This window comes from Parasteatoda tepidariorum, chromosome 5, assembly GCF_043381705.1.
Source record: "Parasteatoda tepidariorum isolate YZ-2023 chromosome 5, CAS_Ptep_4.0, whole genome shotgun sequence".
Classification (NCBI taxonomy): domain Eukaryota; kingdom Metazoa; phylum Arthropoda; class Arachnida; order Araneae; family Theridiidae; genus Parasteatoda; species Parasteatoda tepidariorum.
Window position 1 is genome coordinate 41,629,188 of NC_092208.1, and position 24,948 is coordinate 41,654,135.

Here is a 24,948-nt window from a genome sequence, read left to right on the forward strand (position 1 = left end):
CGTGGAAATATCAGATGAAAAGTAAATCTCAGGTCTAAAGAAATTCATTGCGTTAATTTGTATAATTTTTTAAGCCAAATTTAAAAATTATAAGGCACTGCTGATAAATAAAATTTTGGGAAATTCTAATGTTAAAATAGTTGAAAAGGTGATGCTTTTAACCTTTGGTGTGTTTGAATAATTTTTCAGAAATTATGTAAGCAATTTCTTTTAAATGTGGCTAGAAGTTACTCAGTCTCGGCCATTAATGTGTTACATTTTCAATGTTTCTTCGAATGTGGTTGCAAATTTTCCTCTTGTTTAATCGGATTCTGAAATAAGTATATTCTTAACACGATTCCGATTAACACGAAATATTTTAATGCATGAAAAGCATAATTCAGGTTAAAAATATCTTAAAATAATTTTTAAATAATAGACGTTTAACCCTGTTTTTTGAAATCAACACTATCTGCCTTTTGAAATCAATTTTGAACCTGCATATCAAAAGAATATTTTTTTATGTTTACTAAAGCTGTAAAAAACAGAAGAAATATCCAGTTAGATTAAACTAATTTGTACAACCAATTTCTTTTTCATATAAGGGTTTCTTCATATACAGACCTCTTTTGTGGTTTGACATTAATGGGTTAATAATTGGTTTTTACAATTACATTTTGCGATTTACTCATTATTGGTAGGATTTATCATATACTGACCTCTTTTTGTGGTTGGAGTTTTAATGAGTTACTTATCTTAATTAAAAAAATTTCCATATTTTTTCCAAATTTTTTTCTTTTGTGACTTGTCTAATCATTATCTCACAGTATAGTCTTCAAATTACTAATTCATTTTATCTTTTCTAGTGGTCAATAGTAACCCTAGCCATTGGTCTGGTGAGATGGGCAGGGCAGTTGTCATACCTCCAGAAGAAGAAGAGCTTCGAAAAGAGAAATTTAAATTAAACCAATTTAATCTCCTGGCTTCTGATCGAATAGCCCTCAACCGAACCTTGCCCGATGTTAGAGCCGAAGGGTAAGTACCTGCAATTAGAATAATGAAAAACGTATTTAACAGTCTTGGTTTAAAAAAATCATAATTTGCACACACCATTTGAATTAGGTTTTCTGATCATTAAGTGTGATTGTTTATCGATAAAATACCTTTTCCATTACTTTCTCATTCCATTACATTTACTTAATGATATTTCTTATGATGTAAGTTTTTTTTTCGGAAATGAATTTTTTAGTGATTGATTTTTTTTTCTTATTTGGCGAAAGTGAAATGGCATTGTTAATTTATTTTGTTCTTTCCATAATATTTTTTGAGGCCGTGAGTACGATAATCGTCGAAATTAAAGATTACAGCAGTGTGAAAAGTCTTAAAATTTGTCTCACATTCATAAAATTTGCTTTATAGTTTTATTATATAGCCGAACGGCTTGTAGAAATATTCCCAGTTCGAATCCTGGTTAGAGGCATGGAAGTTCTTTCCTTTGTGTGTGTCTTTCTTAATGTGGGGGCAAAATTTGCCCAACTAATAAGATGCTTTCTGAAAAAGTGGTCTGCACATTTGCCCTTCTAATATTGATTTTTTTTTACGTAATTTATTTTAAAGGAATTTTTATATCAGTTTTTTCGACACGTATTTAACTGGATTAATGTTCTTAAAAAATACAAATTTAAATATGAAGATAGTGAGTTCTTGCCTGGAAAGAAGCTTGTAACAGAACGCGGCTAGTACTAAACAAAATCAGCTAATTTATTTACGTTTATCGTTATCATCATGCTTGATACATCTCAGCTTGAAGCAAAGTCCATCTGTTGAAGACTACTCTAGAACAGCTTATTTCTAGACTAGTTATTTCTAGACTCCAAATTTTAGCCTTATTTTTCCTGACCACTGAAGGGTATTGCAAATAAAAACATTTTTTGCCTATTTTTTTAATCCATTTTATCAATATGAGTAGCCCAATTTATTCTTTTAATTTTAATATTTTTCATAGTATCAGGTATAAAAACCCACTGATACGCAAGTTAGAGCGTAATCTGAATTAATCATAATGCGTTCATTTACATCAGTGTTTCCCAAACTAATTACTTCTGTGTACCCTTTCTTCATTTTTCGTAACGCTGTGTACCACTAATAAAAAATGATTATATTTTTTACTATAAAAAAATTGCACAAAAGTTGAAAATCACAACTGGCTGTTGACACCACAAAGTATTAACTGTTAACTCTGCAAAAAATAGCCAATAGAAAAATACGTGATAGTAAATTTTCATGGCTAGCTTTACTTTTAAATAAAAAAATTTGAAATTTTCGTTTGTTGCTAGATATTTCGCATAAGAACGCGTACCCCCACTAAACTGTTCCCGTACCCCTGGGGATACGCGTACCACACTTTGGGAAACACGGATTTACATTATTAATTTTGCCACTTCCTAACCTCACGGAATATTTATATTAAAATAAATGTGGATTCAAAGATTTCCAGATGCTTTACTAAACGTTCCAGCTCTTTTCATTTAATTTTTTTTTTGCTTTTTCGTCAGACTTAGTTTATAATGCCTTTTTAATTGATGTACCTTGAATACACAATAAAATTAGTCTTTCAAAGTGTTACACATTCGCAGTGTAATAACATTCGTCTGTTGTATCATAAAACTCTACATTCTGTAGAGTTTTCTATAGTGTGTAGAGTTTTTTTATAATTTTTAATTGGCTGCTTTTAGTTGTCTTATATATAACAAATCTTTTTTTTTAAGTTCTGCGGTTTGGCACAGGTATCAGTGATTTCAATAACGTTTCAAAATGAGAATTAAACTAATTTTTACCTCTTCCCATATCGTTTTATTTGAAAGAAATATTTTTGCTACCTCCCTAATTTTTCTTTCGACTTTATAAGCCATTCAAATTCCTTCTTTATAATCAAGGACATAAACAAATGCGGGATTATCTTATTTTTCTGTGACAGATTGGCGACAATCAGTTAAAAACAGTGGTAGCCTTATTTTATTCACCAGTGATTATTTCAACATGAAAATTATGCGAATATAACAGTCCGTCAGTAAATAATTGTAGTGATGAAAATAATGGTAGAAACTTCTAATATGTGACAGCTTCTTCAGTTTTAAGAAATGTTCCAAATGCACAATTTTAGATCAAATATAGTAACATATATTTTTAATATGAATAATTTGGTAAATATTAATATTTTTGTTTAACCGAGAAAAATAAAAAAAAGACTTAATTCATTTATTAGTTTTTACCTTATTTAAAAAAATGCGAGAGAAAGTACGAGTGCCTGGTGGTTTATAGGTTATATTTATTGATTTCAAAAATAAAGTGGTAAAACCTAAAATTAAAAATATAGTAAACTCTTCTAAAAAATCTGGTACTCATGGTCGGTAAATTTATAATTAAGGTCGGTAAATTTATAATTTATTATTTATCATTTATTAGTTTTTACCTTATTTAAAAAAGTGCGAGAGAAAGTACGAGTGCCTGGTGGTTTATAGGTTATATTTATTGATTTCAAAAATAAAGTGGTAAAACCTAAAATTAAAAATATAGTAAACTCTTCTAAAAAATCTGGTACTCATGGTCGGTAAATTTATAATTAAGGTCGGTAAATTTATAATTTATTATTTATCATTTATTAGTTTTTACCTTATTTAAAAAAGTGCGAGAGAAAGTACGAGTGCCTGGTGGTTTATAGGTTATATTTATTGATTTCAAAAATAAAGTGGTAAAACCTAAAATTAAAAATATAGTAAACTCTTCTAAAAAATCTGGTACTCATGGTCGGTAAATTTATAATTAAGGTCGGTAAATTTATAATTTATTATTTATCATTTATTAGTTTTTACCTTANCCGAATCTACCAAGTTATCTTGAGATAGAACGATAACGTATGTGACTTTTATGAAAATATTGTCTAAAATTGTAAATAACCATCAAGTTCAAAGTCAAATTGGATACAATCTTTGTCGTTGAATAAAATAAGTCGGTAAATAACGAATTAAACTTAGCACGTAATTTTGAGAGGTAGAGTTTCACATTTGCTCTTCATAACCGAATCTACCAAGTTATCTTGAGATAGAACGATAACGTATGTGACTTTTATGAAAATGTTGGCTAAAATTGTAAATAACCAAGTTCAAAGCTACCATATTTTTCATTGAATAAAATAAATCTGTAAATAAAGAATTAAACTTTATACTGGATTTTGAGACAGATTTCACGTTTGATTTTCATCGCTACCTAGAAAGCGATCTTGACATAAGAAGTTATATATCTTCATCGATTGCTATACTTTTCAAAAAAAAATTCCAAATTAACTCTTTAAAACAGCTTACATGGTACGAATTTTATTTTGTATGTCCTATGTCATTTTTTTAGTTTGATAAATATTGGGAACAGGTAATGGTTTTGGGGGACGCGACAGTTGTATTAAGATTGATTTTAACCATAATTGAATCAACGAGTCTGAAAACCAGACATCTCCACTTTATGTCAAAATTCAAAGTCTTGCTTTTCTAAGTTTGGCTGACGTAGATACATAGTTCGGTTATAAAAAATTAATGCTCTCCTACTTGGTTTATGGTATATTTTGTGCATTGAAATCTTAATTGAGATCAAAAACAAGTCATATAACCTGTTCTCGGAATGAACCTGAAAATATACCGGCAGATGACTGCAGTATTTATTTATGAAATTGTCAACATTACCTAACAAGGTAGGTATTTAGTTTAGGTTTGATATTTTGCTGGTGCTTTTTGCCACACAATGAGTGATTCAGAGGGTAATTCTTTAGGTGATATTTGCAAGAAAAGAAAGAGGGGTAAGAGTAATTATGGGCAGCAAGAAGCAAAATTCGCAAAAGTTAAAGGGGAGGGTTCGGAATACATGGGGGATTAATTGGGTTCGGAATTCGCAACAAAAAAGGGAAAATTCATTCCTAAGATAGGAAAACTGCAAGTAAGAATTGTAAAATAGCAAATTAGATTATAATACAATATAATTTCATCTGTATGCGGCCCAGTACAGATAGTCATAATCCACTAGGAAGACTTCTGACTCTATACAAATAACCATGTTTATGTATTCTAAGACTCAAGTAAATTCTTTATTGCATTTCTAAATGGCAAATTATTTATATTTTCGCTCGTTAAAAACTATACATAGTATTCGTTTAAAATTTTTGTACGAAAACCGGTCTAAAAAATCTAAAATTCTAATAATTTTCTATTTTTTCTTTAAATTTAATGTTATTACATAACTGCAACAGAATGTTCTGAAATCAGCCATTTATTGATATAAAATTATTTAAAAAAATGCTCTATATGTCGAGTGGCTGCTTAACCATTCAGTTTCTTTTCCTCTACTGTAGAAATAATTTTGGTAAAAATAACATATTTTCTAACTCATTGATTCAATTGTAATGTATATTTAGTCATTTTGCTACACAGCCCTAAGCAATACTTAATGCTGTGTTTCTCTTCACAGGTGCAAGACAAAAACTTATGCGGCTCGATTACCTGCCACTAGTATTGTGATAGTGTTTCACAACGAAGCATGGTCTACACTTCTTCGCACGATTCATAGCGTCATTCGTATGTCGCCCAAAGAACTTATCGAAGAAATTATCTTGGTTGATGACGCTAGTGAGAGAGGTAAATGGTTTCTTTACTTAACCTTTCAGAGCAGAATTTTTATTAAACATATTTTCCACACTGTTTTCATTATTTTGTTTTAAATTAGGTTAAAATAAGTAAAAAATATTATATTTGGATTTACAAATTTATGGGTAGGAAATACAGCACGAAACACTGGTGTCATTTTCTGCGTTAATCTTCCAAACATGGCCTACTTCAAAACAATTTTTAAAATTTGCAGTTATTTAGATGTAAGAGAATTAAGTTATTCATCATTGAAATTTCTTCAATTTACAATATCTATTTTTGATAAATTTTTGATTATAAATTAAAAGAAAAATTTTCAAACTACTTTAAGTTTTATTTTAGTACGAATTTCAATAATTTAACTGATCTTTTTTAGTAACTATTAGACTGTTTTATTGTTATAATTACAAAATACCAAAATATATTTTCATTTGAAATTAGAGCGTCAGAAAAAAATATATAAAGTCTACTTTAAGGGGTTAGGGAATTTTTTTAGAGGGCAACTATAGTTAAAAAAAACAGTGATAGAAATTGGAAAAAAAATTTATTGTAATTAAATAGTAGATAGTTTAAACCGTCATTTCAGGTTTAAAGTCATGTCATGAAAACATTAAGCATTGTTGTTTGGCTTTATTTCGCCGTGTCTAAATAAAAACAAAGAAAGTCTTGTTATCACTTTCTTTTTCCTTTACAATACATAGAAACAAGAAAAAAGAAGCTTTTAACTCTAATGTCTTTTAATTGTTTAACCAACAGTTGAAGATTAGAATTTTTATTTTTATTTTTTCCTTTTAATTAATCTCCCATAATTTAATCTTTATTCTCAAATAACTATACCTTCAAAAAGATATTTTAAACAATTCAACTTCAAACACTTTTCAAATTCTTTGAATTTTGCGGAAAGAATGTCTTTAATTAACTTGGTCTTTTTCTGCCTATTATACATTTACATCTGTTAAATATCGCTTGAATGGATGGATATATCTATCGTTTATGTTTGTTGAATTTGAGGAAGACAAAATTAGTTGACGGCAAATAAAGTTTTTTTAGGCCATAAATTGTAGAGTAAACAACCATGCACATACAGTGCAAGGAATGTGAACGACATAACGCTCACAGTGCTACCTGCACTCATTAATATATAACTAAAAATACCAGTAAGCATTTGCACCATTGTTATATAGTCGATTCTCCTATCGTATGTGATGTAACATACGTAACTTACTTTTGGGGAAAGAAAAATAGAGTAGGTCACACATCAGCATCAGTTTATATAGACCAGGGATGGGCAAACTTTTTTGGTCGAGTGCCAAAAATCAAGAAAATAATGTTTGGTGGGCCAAATAAAAACTTTAAAATTTAAAAAAAGAAAAAACGATGTGCAAGTTTTTATTTAAATATTTAGTGAGATGAAGGAAATTGCGATTTCATTTTTAAAAGTTCCTTATATTAAGGTTCCAAGTGAGATGTGCTTATTTTAAGGAACAGGGCTAAATGCTTTTCTGTTAGTCTACTTCTGAAATGATTTTTTCTAAGGTTCATAGTTGAAAACTCTTGTTCACATATATAAGATTAAGCAAACATAGCACTGACTTCTGGGCATGAAATATTAAATTTTGAAAACTAGCTTTTGGTAATGATTTGTAAAACTTTGGCATATTTAGAAACAACTGCTTCAGATGATTGTTAGATTGTCCGCTCTTTGGAGCGTAAAATGCGCAGTCTGCAAATGTGAAGTACAATTTACCTATATTAGATTCCATAAGTCAGCTCCTCGAGAAAGACAAACGCTAGTTGGAGCCAATCTACGGCTTTTCTATGAAAAAAAACTTCTGCTTTCAACATTTTACCAATTGAAGCTGTCTGTGCTAACTATTTCCATCAATTTATGTTTTGTAGAACAAAAATACAGAAAGTAAAAATGTCATCAGTACTTTGTTAAGAAAGGAAAAACAGAAATAATTTTAAACATAGTCGACAAGGAAATGGATGTATATTGTTTATATTTGCCACTGATCGGCAAATAAAAATTCTATCCACGGGCCGGATAAAATCTTCCGGCGGGCCGTTGTTTGCCCATCCCTGATATAGACCATGTGTTGGCAACTCCTTTTCCCAGTTGTCGCTAACACGAACGTTGGTCCCTATACTATAGTATTTTTCAATTTATTTTTCCAATTTCACAAATTTATATTAATGATAAGAATACCGCATTCAATAACTATCTTTATTTATAATCGCGATCATAATCGATAAGTATCGGTGTTATCATATTCGATAATAATAATTATTAATGATGATCGTGATATTCTCGTATTTGATTCACCCATGCGTATTATCAGTAGCCGGTGACCTGTGTAGACAAGAATCGAGCCTTGTTTCTATGTTCTTTAGAACATGGCTTCATGGTCCCTCTGAAATATTAATATGACATTAAGTGTTAATGTGGCACAAGGTGTTAATGTGACGCAAGGTGTTAATGTGGCTTAAAGTGTTAATGTGGCACGAGGTGTTAATGTGGCACAAGGTATTAATGCGTCACAAGATGTTAATGTGGCTCAAGGAGTTAATGTGACATAAGGGATTTAATATCCCATAAAGGTTTTAATGTGACGTAAGTATAATATCTTTGAATGTTAATGTGACGTAAGATGACGCAACTACTGTGTCCTGGCATAGTATTTACATAAAGTAAAAAAAAGTTACCTGGAAGTAAAAAAAGAGAATAAGAACTTCTTTTTTCATCTTTCTCTCTATGCTATTTTCACTTACTTGACAGAAGAGCTCATTCGTTAAATGACAAGTGAATAGCAATAAATTTTTAATGAAATAAATTTTACTAATGGATGATACCTACCTATTGTTCTTGGTTGCTATTTCGAGTGGTGACATTAATCTAATTGGAAGATTTATGGAACATGAAAATATCTAGCTGATTGTAAGATTTACAATTGCGCAGTTTAAATTTCATATGATGCATAAGAATACAGATTCCAACTTAAAGAAAACTATTGAAGCGTTGGTGCGCATAAAAGTTTTAGATAAAAGTAATTGTCTAGTGAAAAATGATATCAAAGAAAAGAGTATTTATATTCTTTCTATTAAAAAAATGGGGAAAGCCGTCGATTATATCTGACGGATATAAAATATCTTTTTTAATAAGTATGAATTCTTTCTTTATTGTTTTCCTACATTATATTTTTAGTTAATGTATAGCAGACATAAATGCATTCTTGGTGATCTATCGCCTGCTAGAAGATATCTCAACATTGAAAAATGTATTTTGTCCTATTTTTTTTATTTCTTCTTTTTAATATTCTAAGAGACCGATTTTTCAACAGTGATGGTCTTTAGAGAATGGCAAAAATACTTTTAAAAGTTGTGAGTCTATTATGGTAGAAGTTTTATTTTACTGGCTAAAATTTTGCAGTGTGTCATTTTAATTTCTATATTTTTTAATAAAAAAATCGTAAAATGGTGGTTAAATAGAACATAACAAGAAACATTTATTTTGAACTAGAATAAAATGTTGAAAACTACGGTTTTTAAAAGAAAATAATTTTATTTTTGTGAGTCCTGAAAATAAGAAATGTTACTCTAGCGATATTTTACGATGGACGTGGGGAGAGGGAGGTTTTCAATGGTGATAGAAATTTGTTACGTAAGTGATACGTCCTACGTTTTTAGTTTTATCTCATACATAAATAAAATAATTTTCGCCTTTTTAGTTTTGTGTCTGCTTATGTCAAAAAAAATGGTCGAAATTTCGATCGGCACTGAATTTTGACTGCTCCATTTAGGAAACTATTGCAAATTGTATTGGCATCAGACACAGAACTCCAGTCAAATTTTGAGAACTCTAGCTTGTCGGAAAGTAGACGAAATTTCGATTTGGATTAATGATTTTCTTTTGGAGATAACACAGCTATAAATTCTGCTTGTTATGTTTAGAAATCGTTTTAATCTTGCATTGTCATACAGAAGAGAAATTTAGTTAAAATTTGAGCCCTTTAGTTGGTCGGAAAGTGGTCGGAGTTTTGACATTAAAATCTCTTTTGCTTTAAATTATGTTTTTCGGAGTGGTCAGAAAACTACTGAAGCTTGCATATTCATCAGACACAGAGCTTTGGTGGAGATTACAGAGAGAGGTGATAGAAACTTTGATGTCAAATATTACTCACACAAACTGCAAAGTGAGCTAATAAAAAAAGTACTGTAAGTTCAATTTGCGGGAATATATTTAAAAAGTAACATTTCATGAAACCGTACGTCTCAAAATTTTTCTAGCTATAAATAAATAAATTTATCGAAATCAGTTCATCATTTCCTATGTACTGTATATCAATGTCAAAAATTCGCGTTTTAGAAAAGGTAATGAAGAGAGAAAAAAAATGATCCGTATTAAATTTCCGAAGCGAAACTTTTTTTTTTATTAAAGTGAATTTATTTTTATTCGGTGCTTAAATTAAATATACAAGCAGCTATCTCTAACTTAATATGAAATCACTCGCAACATGTCGCCTCTAGGAAATTTAACCTCCTGATAACATTAAACTTTTAAAGTTATGAGAAAATTTATTCTGAAACACTATTAGTTGAGTAATGACACTTGCTTTTAGAAATGTAACAGCTTTTTTTCAAAATGAAGATTCTTTTTAAGCAGTATCTTGCGTCAATCACTTGATTATTAATATGCAGTTTATTTTTGTTATTCATTTTTATATCATCGTGCTCTGTTAATTAAGATTTTTGTGTTAATTCTTTCGACCCCATGTTTTCCAATTCGGGAGCACATTTTTTTTAAAGATATTAACCGAGAACTCAATTTCACTCAAATCATTTATCTTAAAAAAAAATAAGACAATTGTATCGACCATATTGTATTTACAATAAAAACTGCTTTATTGCAGTATGAGATTAGGAATCCTATTAAATCAAAAATAATAAGTGACATTTTAAAAAAAATATCGGCATAGTCTGGGACAGTGGTTCCAATTTTTTTCTTTCTGTGGAACCCTAAATGATCAACCCTCATTCGGTGGAACCCTGCTTTTATAAATTAAATTCAATAGCAATTGTGAATATACAAACCAAAGAAAGACTACTATGTAATTATTAAAAACTAATAAAAGACGATTATAAATTTATTAACAAATATGGACCATTTTGTTTTCTAAATATTTAATAAAAGGAATTACATTTTTTCATAGTTTTGTCATTAATAATCTTAAATTAGGTTTTATGTCCGACAGAGTTGAACTTGTCTGGATTAGATTTTTTTTTCTGGTCTTTAAGCATAAGCTGAAAATAAATTAAATAAGCCGAACTGTGATCTTCGTTGAAATGAAAACTGATAAGAACTTATACAACTGTTGGAATTGGTTATTAGGGAAACACATTTCTTCATTAGCGAATTTAGTTACTTAATATTGATTTGAAGACCGCGAAGGGAAAAACTAATGCATTTTTTTAAAAATTCATGTCCTTTCAATAATTTATTCAATACATTACTAGCAATACATTACTTTCCAAATATTTTGCCATTTCTTTTCCATTAGCAGTTTACTTTAAATAATATCGTAAAGACATTCGAAATATTAGGTAAAAAATTATTTATTAATTGGATTTAAATATAATTAAAGGTTTCAAAGAATGTTTTTATGTAAAAGACTATTTATAAAAAGTCCTAACTTTTCGGAACCCTTTTACATCTTTCACGGAACTCTAGGATTCCGCGGAACACTTCAAGAACCGCTGGTCTATGAACCACTTCATTTTTTAGAACAAAACATTTTTTTATTCTCGCTGAATTAACCGTATTTTTCGAAAACTGTGCTTGATATTCGTTAACAATCATTTTTACTATTTTATTTAAAAAGTGTAAATTTCTGCACAAAAAGAACATTTTCTTTAAGGCTTCTGCTTGAATTAACCTTAATTTGAGTAAAGGAATTTAGGTGCTTTAATATGAGATAATTAAGTGATCTATTTCATCCAAAAATGATGATAGACTCAACCAAAGACTATGAAATCTGCGTGAAATGACAGTGAGAAAACAGAAGCCTTCTATTGGCTGTAGTGTGGGCAGAGTTCGTTAGAAAAATTTTTTGGGGTTTTTAAGTCATTATTTTTAGCCAAATGTGATTGAATACTTTGTTATGTCTTATGTTTTCTTTTTGTCATAAAATTGTTTATGAGTGTATTGAGCTTACGTGTTTAATGTTTTGGTACTATCCCATATTCGGACATTTTTTTTCTAGATTTCGCAGATTTGTTATCATTTTTATTCTTTAAATTAATACTGTTGTGCTTTTGAATTTCTAAAATTTATCCGGTTAAAAATTATTTACTCCGGTCACGTATGCATTAGATATTATAATAATGAATATTAGAATAAACATTATGCTCTAAACTGAATTTTTAAAAAGAACGTCTCATTTTAAAAACCTTTTTCTTTCATGTATTTATTATGCAGCGTATTCCGTAATTTCCGTCTTTAATATATATTTTTAGAATCTTTGTTAAAAATAATGACAAATTAGAAACATTTAGAGGCCATAAACTAATTTTTTAAGCTATTAAAAAACAAATTACTACGAAAGCTAGCGAATCACAATAAAAGAAGGAGCACCGAAACTTGTTTGATCGCCGGAAATAGAGAAATAATTATTTTATACACCTTCAAGTTTCATCTGGTAATGAAACGTGTTTTCATGTTTTTTCACCAGTCAACTGTACCATTTCTGATTTTTTTCTCTCAAATATTAATTTGTGATTCTTAATGTACATAGTTTTTGCCTTCAAGGATTCTCAAAGTAAATAAAGGGCAGTTTCATATGAATAATTTGCATTGTGTAGATTATTTTATTGAGAGCTTTGCCTAGTATTCAAAAAAAGTTTTGAATATAATTGTATTTCTTTTTTATAGGATTTCTCATTCAGAACTAAGCAACTAATTTCTTAAAAAATTTTAATGCTGTTATAGGGTGTATGTATTTATCTATTTGAACTCCATTCATTTAAATTTTAGATTTTTCAAGTTTATAAAATCAAAAATTCAATCGAGTGCGAAATTTTTGATGAAACAAATGATTGCAAAATTTATTTAAAAATTGCCTTACCAACCACGCAGAGTAGTAAATAATTTCCCTCGTGGCAAAGGCTTATTATTAAGCAGAAAGGTTAACATATATGAATAATGTATTAAACGCCATGCAAACGAGTATGTTTGTACACTAAATGAAGTTTACAAAATCACAAGATATAAAAAAACACGAATAATATAAAAATCAAATAATAACTGCAAATTTAAGTGTAACTACATCTAGCTACTTTCTGTGTGCCGACAAGCTATTACAACATTTTAGCATAAAAAAACTGATTTTACTTTTATTTTAATTTTTTTTTTGTATTCTTTGTTTAATACACTAATTAAAGAAAAACACAAAGCAACGTCTTGTAGTGCCGTTTACAAGCAAGCAAAGAATTTTTCATTCTCTTATACTAAAATAAAAGTAATTAATTTCAGCTCAGATAACAAAACTAACACGATTTAATTAGACGACACAATTAGGTTATAAATATTCATTAAAATAAACTGAACTTTGAGATTTCGACAGAGCAATATTTTTGTTGATATTGATTTCTTAGTTAAATAAGATTAAAAAGAATTATAGTATATAATAAAATTAATATTAAATTTTATAGGAAATCTATGAACAAAGCAAAGCTATGGAAAAATGCCAAATATTTCTTGCTACCTTCTTTTTTTTCTCCAAATTATTTGCGACAATCTCTTTAGAAATACGTATCTAAATTAGTTTTTTATGACTTAACTGTAATTTTAGTGCCACTAAACTATTAAACTTGAAATATTTGTGTTTTAAGTAATAAATTAAATTTAGAATGAAGTCTGTGATCAAAATAGAATAGCTTGAGGTGCAAATTATTTTTTTGCAAATTATTTTTTAGTAATTTATAAGGGTCTCATTAGCTATAATACATATTTTTTGACTGATTATTTTTAGCAATCACTCTTGGAAATACATATCTATATTGCTTTGAACATTGTTAGTGCTTTGATGATAAAAAAAAAAATGATAAATTTATGTGTTTTCAGTTGTAGAGCTTTAATGGAAGAAAGTTCTAAGTGACATTTTTTTTAAACATATTCGCAAGAATATATCGATAAATACTTTTTTCCACTACAAACTGGATTGACGAATTTTGTTGAAAAAGAGCTTTCTGTACATTTTGCCTCTGGAAAGAACTCCCCTAGTGATTCGTCTGGTACAGGGACAGTAATTATGGTTATGATGCTTAACTATTTCGAGTTGGGGTGTTAGGTCAATATTTAAGACAGGTTTTGGATCGAGTCAGAAGGAAAAATGGAATGTGGGGAAAGAGAAGCTCTCCCCTTTGGAATTTGCTGTTTCTTGTCTCCATCGCAGCAGACGACCTCTGAGACTTAATGGCGAGAGAAGTTCTTTCTGTAGTCAAACTATACATGCAGCTGACCAAAAGTTTGGAATCTATTATTTGGCATTATTTTTCCCCAGAATATCACTTGGTTCCTTCTTCCTCTAAGCTCTTCATTTAGAGAACTGATGAATTTAAGATATTGAAATATTTCTTGCTATTATTTACAAGTACTTTAACAAGCTGTATATTCTTTCTCTTTTTTTTAGATTACTTGCAGCAACCGCTGGAGGAATACATATCTAAATTGCCTGTTTCAGTGAAAGTGAGTCAGATTTTGCCGTCGCAATCACCTATAAGGTTTTTGAATAACACAAACCTATTCTAATTGCCTGGGGAAAACTATTTTTCCTTGAAATATTTCCCGCTCAAGAGCGAACTTTTTCGTTTAAAAGCAGACTTACTTATACGAAAGCTAGAAAAAAATAACCTCCAGAAATCATTAGTTGTGTAACAGTAGCAATTTTTTAGCTGTTTCTAACGAATTTAGAAGCTGTTTTCAACAATCGATAACTTTCATCATAAATTCTATTTTAAGAATCCCATAAGCAAGCAATATTCAGCTTTTTAATGAAAGAATTTCGAACCTTGCTTTTCCTAAAACCCTTTTTACATCGCCGGTAATTTATCTTAGATTTTGAGAAGAAGAAAAAAAACTTTAGAAATTTCTTCTTCTTTTTTCTTAATTTGATATTAAAATTATTTTTTGATTTTTTTTTTTCTTTTGATATAATGAACTATAAGGTTATTAATTAAATTTTATATTTGTTTAAATAAAAGTTTAAGAAAGTTATTTTAATGTATATACATTTTATGTTTTTATTTCATTCCAAATTCTAATTGAAATTGAATATTTTCATCATAATCCCTATTACAAAAAATACTAAAATTGGAAAAACTAATTAAATCCTGTTTGAATCTCATCAGTATTACTAAAAAGTAATAAAAACTGCTGACAGATAGAGTTAACTGAATTTTCTTCGATTTTTCTTTAATTGAATTTAATTTCCAAAGCAATGAAATGAGTTATTGGACATTTAATGCTATCTGTTTATCTAAGATTTTATCAGACAGACATTTGTTTGATATTAAATTCCTTAAAACTAAGAGAAACTTTGATGTCTATTTAATTATTTTTAAATTTTTTGTTTTGAATTAGTATAAAAATTAATGCGAACTTGCTTTTTTCAAAGTATTTTGTACTCCGTGATTCAGAATTTTAATTTTAAATGCGATATTTTACTTTTAAATTTGGAATTCTTTGTTTTTTAAAAAATACACGATGAATTGATATTCTTTATTAAAACTTTTTAAATATCTCTGTAATATACACTGAGGGGACAAAAGTCAGACCTTCTCTTGCTCCACAAAGAGCCGAAAATCGGCATGGCATGTATTCAATAGGTAGTTGGAAGTCTTTGCAGAAATATTCAGCCATGCAGCCTCCATATATGCGAAAGTGTTGCGGGTGTAGGATTTTATGCACAAACTGACCTCTCGATTATATCCCATAAATATCTGATGGTATTCATAATGGCCAAATCATTTGCTGGAATTGTCCAGAATGCTCTTTAAACCAGTCGCGAACAATAAAGGCCTCTTGAAACTGCCCATTGACATCCATAAAAATAGCATCGTTGTTTGAATAATGTTTATGACTGTAATGATTGACTGCAAGTAGCACCCAAGTAGCTGACCATAGCCATTTCCAGTCAACGATCGATGCAAATGGACCATAAGATCCAGTCCATGCCATGAAAAAGTAGTCCACCTCATTATGGAGCCACCACCATATTGCAGCGCCTTGTTGACAACTTGGTTCCATGGCTTCATGGGTCTGTGCCACACTCGACCTCTCCCATCGGATCTGATCAACTAAAATCATGACTCGTCTGACCAAGCTACAGTTTTACAGGGTTCAACCAATATGGTCACAAGCCCAGAAGAGGCGCTGGACGTCATGTGCTGTTAGAAAAGGCACTAGAGTCTGTCTTCTGCTTCCATATCCCATTACAGACTAATCATTATATCAAATTTCGTCCCACTGTCTTAACGGACACGTCCATTTTACTTCCCGTATTGATGCTTGCGATTATTTCATGCAATATGTTACTTTTCTGTTAACATTGTCAATTCTACTCACAAATCGTCAATCTCGGTAATCAAGCTCAGGTGGTGGACTACTGCGTTGTCCAAGGTGGGAAGTAGATCTAGGCATGCTGAATATCCTCACGATTTCCGAAATGAAATGTTCCATGTGTCTAGCTCCAACTACCATTCCATGTTCAAAGTCTGTTAATTCTCCTCTTGCTGTCATAATTACATCAGAAATATTCTCGATTGGATATCTTCAACATAGACAAAAGTCCTGCCAGAGCACCACCCATATATACGTCTTCTACGCAATACTATTACCATCTGAATATTTGAATATTGCTATCGCATGACTTTGTCACCTCATTTTCGATTTCAACTTAGGTTCTTACCTATTTGCTAACTAATATTTACTAAAAATTCATAAAAAAAATCTAATTTTTTTTTTAAATTTCAAAACAGCCTTTCCTTATGAATCATATCTATTATTGAAAGAATACTATTTAGCTAGAAGATTTTCTTAGTTTATATCATTGACCCTATCAAAGATCCAATTACAAATTAAAATGTAAGCAAATTACAAGTGCACTTTTAACAAATTAGCGCTTAGTGCCATTTTTAAAAAATCAAGTGATTTTTCAAAATTGTAAAAAGTAGACGCACAAACTTTAACATATTAAAATATAGACACGCAATCATTAATTAACATTGAAATTGCAAAAGGTAGACTCATAATCATTTAATTATTAGCATTTTAAAGTTTAGTTCAATCACTTAATTATTAACATCTAATTGGAAAAAATCTGTGCACAATCATTTAATTATTATCGTTGAAATTGCAAAAAAAAATAGACATACAGATTTAATTATGATTTGAAATTGTAAAATTAAATGTACAATCATTTAGTTATTAGCATTTTTAAAAGTGAAAGCAAGACATTCTAATCAAAATTCATAAGGGCTGAATACTTAGCAAAAGCTGCTAATAGAAGAAAATATTAATTTAAGTCCAACGTAAACATACACTACCACTCATTTACAAGGGCAGTGTTTGGATTGTTTCAAAATATAAAATCTCACAATAATGATGATTACGGAAATTTTATATCGAAAAAATACCACGTACTTACGATTTCTTAATAAAAAATAATTTACACTTCCCTTTTTTACTGATTACATGAATTGTTTTCTGAATGATGAATTCTATTTAAATAAATATTCAAATGGGTAGCAATATTTTATTGATTGTTGCGTAAATCCTACGGTTTTGTGCATTTAAATTTGCTGAAGCATATTTTAGTGTTTTATTACCAATATCCTACTGGCGTTACCAATATCCTACCAAAAAATTAATGAAACTGTGCAAAATGAATAAATATACTTAGCTATCCATAAGACACAACTACTATACAGAATACTTATGCATCGCAATTGGAAAATTTCTGGCAAATGTTCTAACAAAATTAAGTGTCATATATAAAATGTTTCCACTAACATTTAAAAAAAATTTAAATAATTATACAAAATTTTATAAAAAATATATTTTAACATTTCGAAAACTTTTCAAAGAAAGAAAAAGGATTTTTTTCAAATGTATTTTTAAAATTCTTAATTTATTAACTTGAGGCGAAATTTGATTGGTTTCTCGTTTTAAGAATATTAAAGAAAACTTACGGCTCAATTTCTAAAGAAATCTTTGCAAATAAACTGTTTTACTATTGAGATGTAGCTTTTGTGTCTGTTTTAAACTGTTTTATTGTTGAAATGTAACTTTTTGTGTGTGTTTTAAATTGTTTTATTGTTGATATGTACCTTTTTTGTGTGTTCTAACTGTTTTATTGTTGAGATGTAGCTTTTATGTGTGTTTTAGGTGCTGCGAACTGGTAAACGATCTGGATTAATTCGAGCTCGTCTAATAGGAGCTGCAAAGGCGAAAGGTCAAGTGATCACTTTCTTAGACGCTCATTGCGAGTGCACAATTGGATGGTTAGAACCCCTCCTCGATCGAATCGCGGAAGACAGGTTAGTTTTAATGGTGTTAAAAGTTTTTTTTCTTTTTGTAAAACTCGTTCAAAAATAACAAGTTAAAAATAGAATTTATGTAGTTGATGTCGATTTATCATTTCTAAAAGTTTTTAACGATAGTTTTCTTCCTACCTTAAAAATCTTGAAAAGAAATTTATTTTTGATATCCTTCAGACTGGTCCGAAAACTCACGCAAGAAGTAATTTTGGAAAACTTGGGGTTTCTAATTAATAACTCTGAATTTATTTATCGATTCATGGAGTATACGATATATGAAACTTTGATGTACGAATATGATCTGGTAATGAGGCAAATTTGTTGTAACATTCGCATTTTTTGTCAAAATTTTCAATGCGGCTCAATTTTCTTTGAAAGTTCTCTCAATCTCACTTTTCAAAGTATTGGGTGACTGGTTTTTCGAAAATTCAAAACGTGGGAGCCGAAAAAAAGTTAGCTTTAATGATTTGTTGATTTTTTTGTAAACGCATCCAAAAATAACAAGTTGAAAATGAAAGTTCTAAACATTCTCTTTATGTAATTGTTGTTCATTACTTTTACATTTAATTTCTTTCAAATAAAAAAAAATTTTAAGATTTGTTCCAAAAATCTCGTGAGAAGTAATTTTAGAATAACTTAAGTTTCGATATAATAATTGTGGCTGAAGTGAAAAACGAGAATTAAGTACAGAATCGAACGAACTACAGTCAACTTTGCTACAGTTTCGGTTCTCCCGACAAGAACTTTCCTCGGTGTCTAAACATTAAATGACAGTAGAAAATGAAAGAGATAAACAGGAGTGTAGTAGATTAACCGAACAAGATAAAGGTAGTTTGAACTAAATAATAAAAAGAAGGGTAATAAGAAACAGGTGTGAGGGGAATTTGACGGGAAACCCAGGGGGCCAAAAGATGAAATTAGAATACATACCATACATTGGGAAAGGGTTGGATAACATAAAAGATCATAAACGAAATAATTGAAATTTTTCAAAATAAGGAGTGATTCCCAAAAATCAAATTCGGTAGATGAATACTAGTGTTGAATCTGAATGATTTCAGCAGTGAAACCTGTGGTAAGAGTTCCAACTTTGTAATAAAAGAGCGGTTAATGTTTTGATTTTGGACATATCTTCCGTGTTAAGTTGATTTTGGACATATCCTTAATGTTAAATCGAAGTTTAAGTGTGCGTTTAGATTGCCCTATCAAGACACACTGATAATAAATTTGATAAATACCCCCAGCAATAGGATCTTAAAGGTTGAGGAAATTTAGTTAGTTTACAGAGAAGAAAGCTATTTAAAGACAAATATAGAAAAAATCTTAGCTATTCAGATATTGATTTTCGGACAGTAAGAAAGAACAAATTAATTTTCGCACTCGAGGGTTTGTTGGAATGCGAGATTAATTTTATTTTATATGGTATTATGGTTACAATAATATTTGTAGAAAATCCACGGTCATCAGCGATAGCTTTAGGGTAAATGAGCGCTTTATTAAGAAGATAACTCTCTAGAATAAATTTTAGACCCCATATAGTAAATGGTGACTGGTACACGCTAAATCTGTCGGGTTACAAATTTCCCATAACAAATCACACCTCTGGGGGTACTGAATTGGAGATTGATCATTCTCTAGTTCAGATCAAATTTACGATCTGTGTACGTATGAATGGGTCCGCCCTATAAACAGAACTGTGACGCAGTATTCTTGACCATAGATTACCTCACTGAAAAACAAGAAACCTCTGCTTTAATTTCACTTGGTTTCACCAAGCAAGCTTGCTAGTATTGGCAAGTGGCATTGGAAACAACAACGAACTTTAGAAGCACGAAATTAAGAAACAAAAATGTGCTTCTAAAATTTTACTAACCAAAAATTAAATACTATTTCAACTTTTATATTTTAATTTAATTTTTAATTGTTTAACAAGACTGGTGTAATTTAACCCTCTCTATGATTATATTTTTATTTTTACGAAACAAAACAAAAAGAAAATACAAAGGAGTCAACGTTCTTCATGCGAAGCAAATTTACCAATCTTTATATCTTTTTCTTACACAGTTAACGTTCGAAAATTAAAAAGCGTCTACGTACCAATATTTTTTCTGTTTATTAAAATGGCGAAGTTTTAGCTCAATAATTTTTATCTCATTATAAATCAGTTTATTTAATTATAAATTGAGATGCAGTAAAATAATAATAAAATCAACAAACCGTTAATATATTTCATTATAATATTTTAATCCAGTGAATTAAAATTTGCTTTATAAAACACTCTCACTTTCTCTCTCGATATTTCTCAATTATTTCTTGGAAATTAAATCAAACATTTCTAAAGATTGCCTGGAAATTACAACAGTTGATTGAAAATTATCCATCCATTTAATCCATTGGGTAACATTCCTATAAAAATTATTCTCAAAATTTGTGAAGATCTGATGAAATTGTCTTTATCGCACTTAATTAAATTAGTAAAATTTTACCATCTATTTTAAAGTTTGTTTTAATAAAAAAATATATACAAAGATCATTCTTGGAATTTGCGTATGAAATACACATCCCTATTATTCTGAAATTAATTTATAATAACGATTATAAGACGTTTTAATATATTTTCGTGTTGATAAGTTATTTACGTTACAAAAAAAACTCATTTTTGGTTAAATAATAAAAAGAAACTGAAGTGATAAGATATTAATTGATTAAAAACTTCATTCGCTTCAATAATACACAAATTGGAAATAACGATCGTCATGTTTCAAGCTCTCAAAAACAAGAGCTCATTTTTAAGACTTGCCAGATGAGAATGAGAAGAAACAAAAGTCATTTGAATATTAAAAAAAAACGTAAAGTTTTCAACGAAAAATGGAAAAATAAAGGTTAGAAACAAAACTAAAATAATAAAAACATTAGCCGAGAGAAAAAAAAATGAAAAACAGAACACGAAGGAACAAATCAGATAGGAACAAATCATGGTAAAATTCATTTCCACGCACTATGAAGAGGTCGTGAGACACTAATGCCGTTAACAAGGGAATCAGCATTCATATGAATAAAACAAGATTCCAGGATATCTAGATGAGCTAGTGTGGAAATAGTTTTTGTTACTATTTTTAAGTATGAGTAGCGTGCTACGAAACCTAACATCTATTTTGATTTATTGAGTCATTTGTTCATTAAATATTACTACTTGATTCCTTTCTCCATTAAGGACACGTGTCGTCTGCCCAATCATCGACGTCATCAGCGATACGAGTTTTGAATATGTTCCAGCATCCGATATGACTTGGGGTGGTTTCAACTGGAAAATGAACTTCCGGTGGTACAGGGTACCTCAACGAGAAGTGGACCGTCGGAATGGTGACAGGACACTTCCCGTTAGGTAAGAAAGTCTATTTTATTTAACATTTCGATGTGCTAGAGTTGTTGTTTAACTGAGTGTACACCAATCTATCTATGAAATTGATTGCATTCTGATTAAAATGTATAATTGAGATAAATATTTAACCCCTTAATTTGAAGGTATCTAGTTCATTGGTTCTAATTCATTGTAGTGGCGCAGTTGGTTTGTCGTCGGCCTTCTGAGCCCAAGTCTGCAGGTTCGATCCCCGTCCCAGACACCGGATTTTCGGGATGCAGAAAATCCTCAGCCGCCATGTCGTATGATTATGCGGCATGTAAAAGATCCCTGGAGTGCCTTATTGGCTCTTGGCATTTCCGGCAAAATTAAATTCCTTGTGCACTTTAGCATCCAAATAGAGTCTCGGTGCTACCATCTAGTGTGGCAGAAACTAGACGTCCAAATTAACATGACCAACGTTATCTCACCCATTGTGGTGGTCCTGAAAGAGTGGATATCACCTCTGGAGAACGCACTAGGTCTGCTCATCGGCAAGACCGATAATGCAGCTCATTGGAAATAAAAGTTCATTGGTTGCCCCTAAATTCTCTGTAACGTTGTTAGAAAAGAGACAAGTTGCTTCGAATTTGTCTGAAAGATTACCACACTTCTTAAAGTTTCGTTTTTTTTTTGTTTTTTTTTTTATCAACCGAAGAGTCACGCCAAACTACACAAAAGTAGCGTTAAGTCTAAGTTAAGAACTCCCTTCACCATTTGTCTGGAGCATTATAGTTACGATTATATAATATATATATATATATATATATATACTTTACAGAGACTATAGTTACGAACGAGATTTAACTATTTAATGAAAGGTTGTTGGGTCATTATTTAAGACAGGTTATAGATCAGGTCGGCGAAAGGATGGATCTACTGCGAAGCTCCCTTTCTTGAAATGCGCTATTTTGTTTCCATAGCATCAGACGGTCTTAAACTTAGTGACGAGAGGAGTTCTTTGCATTGATAGACTATAAATTATCTGCAGCACTGTAGTCGAACCAGGTGCGGAATTCGTATCGACCAAGCTTCTCTGGGATTCGAACCGGTTCACCTCATGGGAAGGAGTTTTAAATTGTTTTGTAGGGACTCTAGTTGTCCCTACTAATCATTTTAACACGAAGTTACTTTGATTATTATCATCATTGTTTCTTATAATGACCATTGGAGAATCCAAACTCGCCAGCCATTTGCCTTTTTCGAATTAAGTCAGGAAGGTGCGTCTTTAATTTGACAAGAGAGCGCTGCAAGGGTGAAAGTACATCGTAGCTCAAAACTTCAAAGATAGATGGCACCACCACTCATTCATGAAGACATAGATCTGAATGGGAAGGAAATTTTCACCAGATCCATAGATCTGAATGGGAAGGAAATTTTCACCAGATCCTTGTTCCCATGAGTACTGCTCAACGACCGACCACGGGACTTTCTATTCCTGTGATTTTACGAGCACGTATATCGCATGCTCTAGGTGGGTTTTAGCGGAGTCAAGGATTGAACCCGGGACCTCCTGCCCAGATTCTGATTCTTTAACCTCTGTGTCCACTACGTCCAATATTTATTGTAAATATCATTACAAATAAGACCTTAAATTTAAGACTGGTTTATCCCATAAGAAAATAACTTATTCTTGCATCTTCTCTATTTCTTATATTTTTCATATTTTCATCATTAACTTTTGGTAATAACATCTTCTATTTTTAATATTTAATCTAAAAAAATAAATAATAATTGTTATTTACACCCTTGATTAAAAGAGAAAATGCGTCTCCTTTGGGGTGCTGATGCTACAAACTTCCCAAATTTATTTTTCATTATATTTATTCACTATTTTTCGTCTCTTACTAAAAAATTGACGTTCTTGTCTGGAAAGGAATTATAATTTCGTGTTTTTCTTTTGCACTATAATTTGTGCTCCTGATGAAACAGCAGAACGCATCCCCCATTGGAGTATCGTTCAAGCTTCACTATTTCTCAAATTCTTCATTATTTTTCTTATCACGCTTACGAAAATAACTCCATTTGCGTCAAAACTAATTTCACGCCTGGTGTTCTTTGACATGTTCTTAATACCATCTTCTCTAAAATAGAAAGATGGAGAGAAAAAAAAATAAAAATTACAATTTTTAAAACTATTATACGGAGTAATTATTTGTACTTCTCATTTTTATTTACTTAAAATTATCATGCGAAAAGTATCGCGCAAAGTTTGTGAGCAATAAGATCATCCGTGTGGAGAGGAAAAACATATAATTAAGTCATTTTCCACTTCAGAATGGTGTAAAGTGTAAAAATAAAAAATAAGAATAACAAAATAAAAAGTATTTTGCTTGTGCCGTTTTATTAACCCTTACGCCTTCACTTCTTTTCACGTCGTTTAGAATAGATAGGATTTGCTATTTTTAGCCTCTGTGCTGAAGAAATAAAAATTAACCGTCATCGTCCCTTTTTTAAAAATTCTATTCAGGTATTTTTCATGTCATACTCATTTTTCGCTCGACGAAACTTATTGTCTCGCTGAGTACTTTTTTCGTTATTTATTTGTTTTAGCTGAAAATTAATTTTTTGTTTGTTGTTGTTGTTGTCTGAATTTGACGCTACGTAAAATAATTTATAAACCACTACTTTGTTTTTAATGATTGAAAGTATTTAACTTAAAAGGGGTTAATTTAGTTTAAATTAACCTATTTCCTTCTTGTTTTTTTTTTATCTTTTTTTTTTTGCATGAAAGAAAAAAATTGCAATGTTTTATGAATTTAACGGTTGTTTTCCTTTCCATATTATATAAATATTAGCTGCCTTTGGCGACCACTTTTCAAAATTATTTTGTATAGCATATAAACTTTAATGGTAATCAAGCCAAATTCTTATCCTAACTGTATTTAAATATTCGAATTTTTTAACACGTTGAATGCCACGCTAATTTTACATGGCTTGCCCGCCTTGCCAAACGGTAAATAACTACAAACTAAATTTGCAAATATTACAGATTTTGCTAGTTTTTTAAAAGGTTTAGCAGGACAGATCTGAAAAAAGTGATGAATTATATAAGCCTACGAATTGTTTAGAAATAGTGGCTGATAAAAATCTACTAAATTGAATTTATTAAACTAAGAATCACAATTAATAAACTACCACTTGAAAATATTTATTCGCTGTCCGGAGCAAGTTGGCATCTCTGTGTATATAAATAAAACTATTTTTGTGTGTTCTATATTGCATTAATTTCTTCAAACCATTTTACTAACGATAATAATATTTTAAAAAAATTAAAAATTTACTCGA

At 30.1% G+C, this 24,948-nt stretch overlaps 1 protein-coding gene across 2 annotated transcripts in view; it reads left to right on the top strand.

The window, feature by feature from the left end:
• LOC107439155 (polypeptide N-acetylgalactosaminyltransferase 13) overlaps positions 1-24,948 on the top strand; it is a 316,714-nt gene that overhangs the window by 261,795 nt on the left and 29,971 nt on the right. For both annotated transcript variants that reach the window (XM_021148903.3, XM_071181345.1), the window contains 5 exons: positions 846-1,014; positions 5,491-5,657; positions 14,354-14,409; positions 18,109-18,260; positions 21,475-21,645. In XM_021148903.3, coding sequence (XP_021004562.1) covers positions 846-1,014; positions 5,491-5,657; positions 14,354-14,409; positions 18,109-18,260; positions 21,475-21,645 — 715 coding nt within the window. The remainder of the gene's footprint in view (positions 1-845; positions 1,015-5,490; positions 5,658-14,353; positions 14,410-18,108; positions 18,261-21,474; positions 21,646-24,948) is intronic.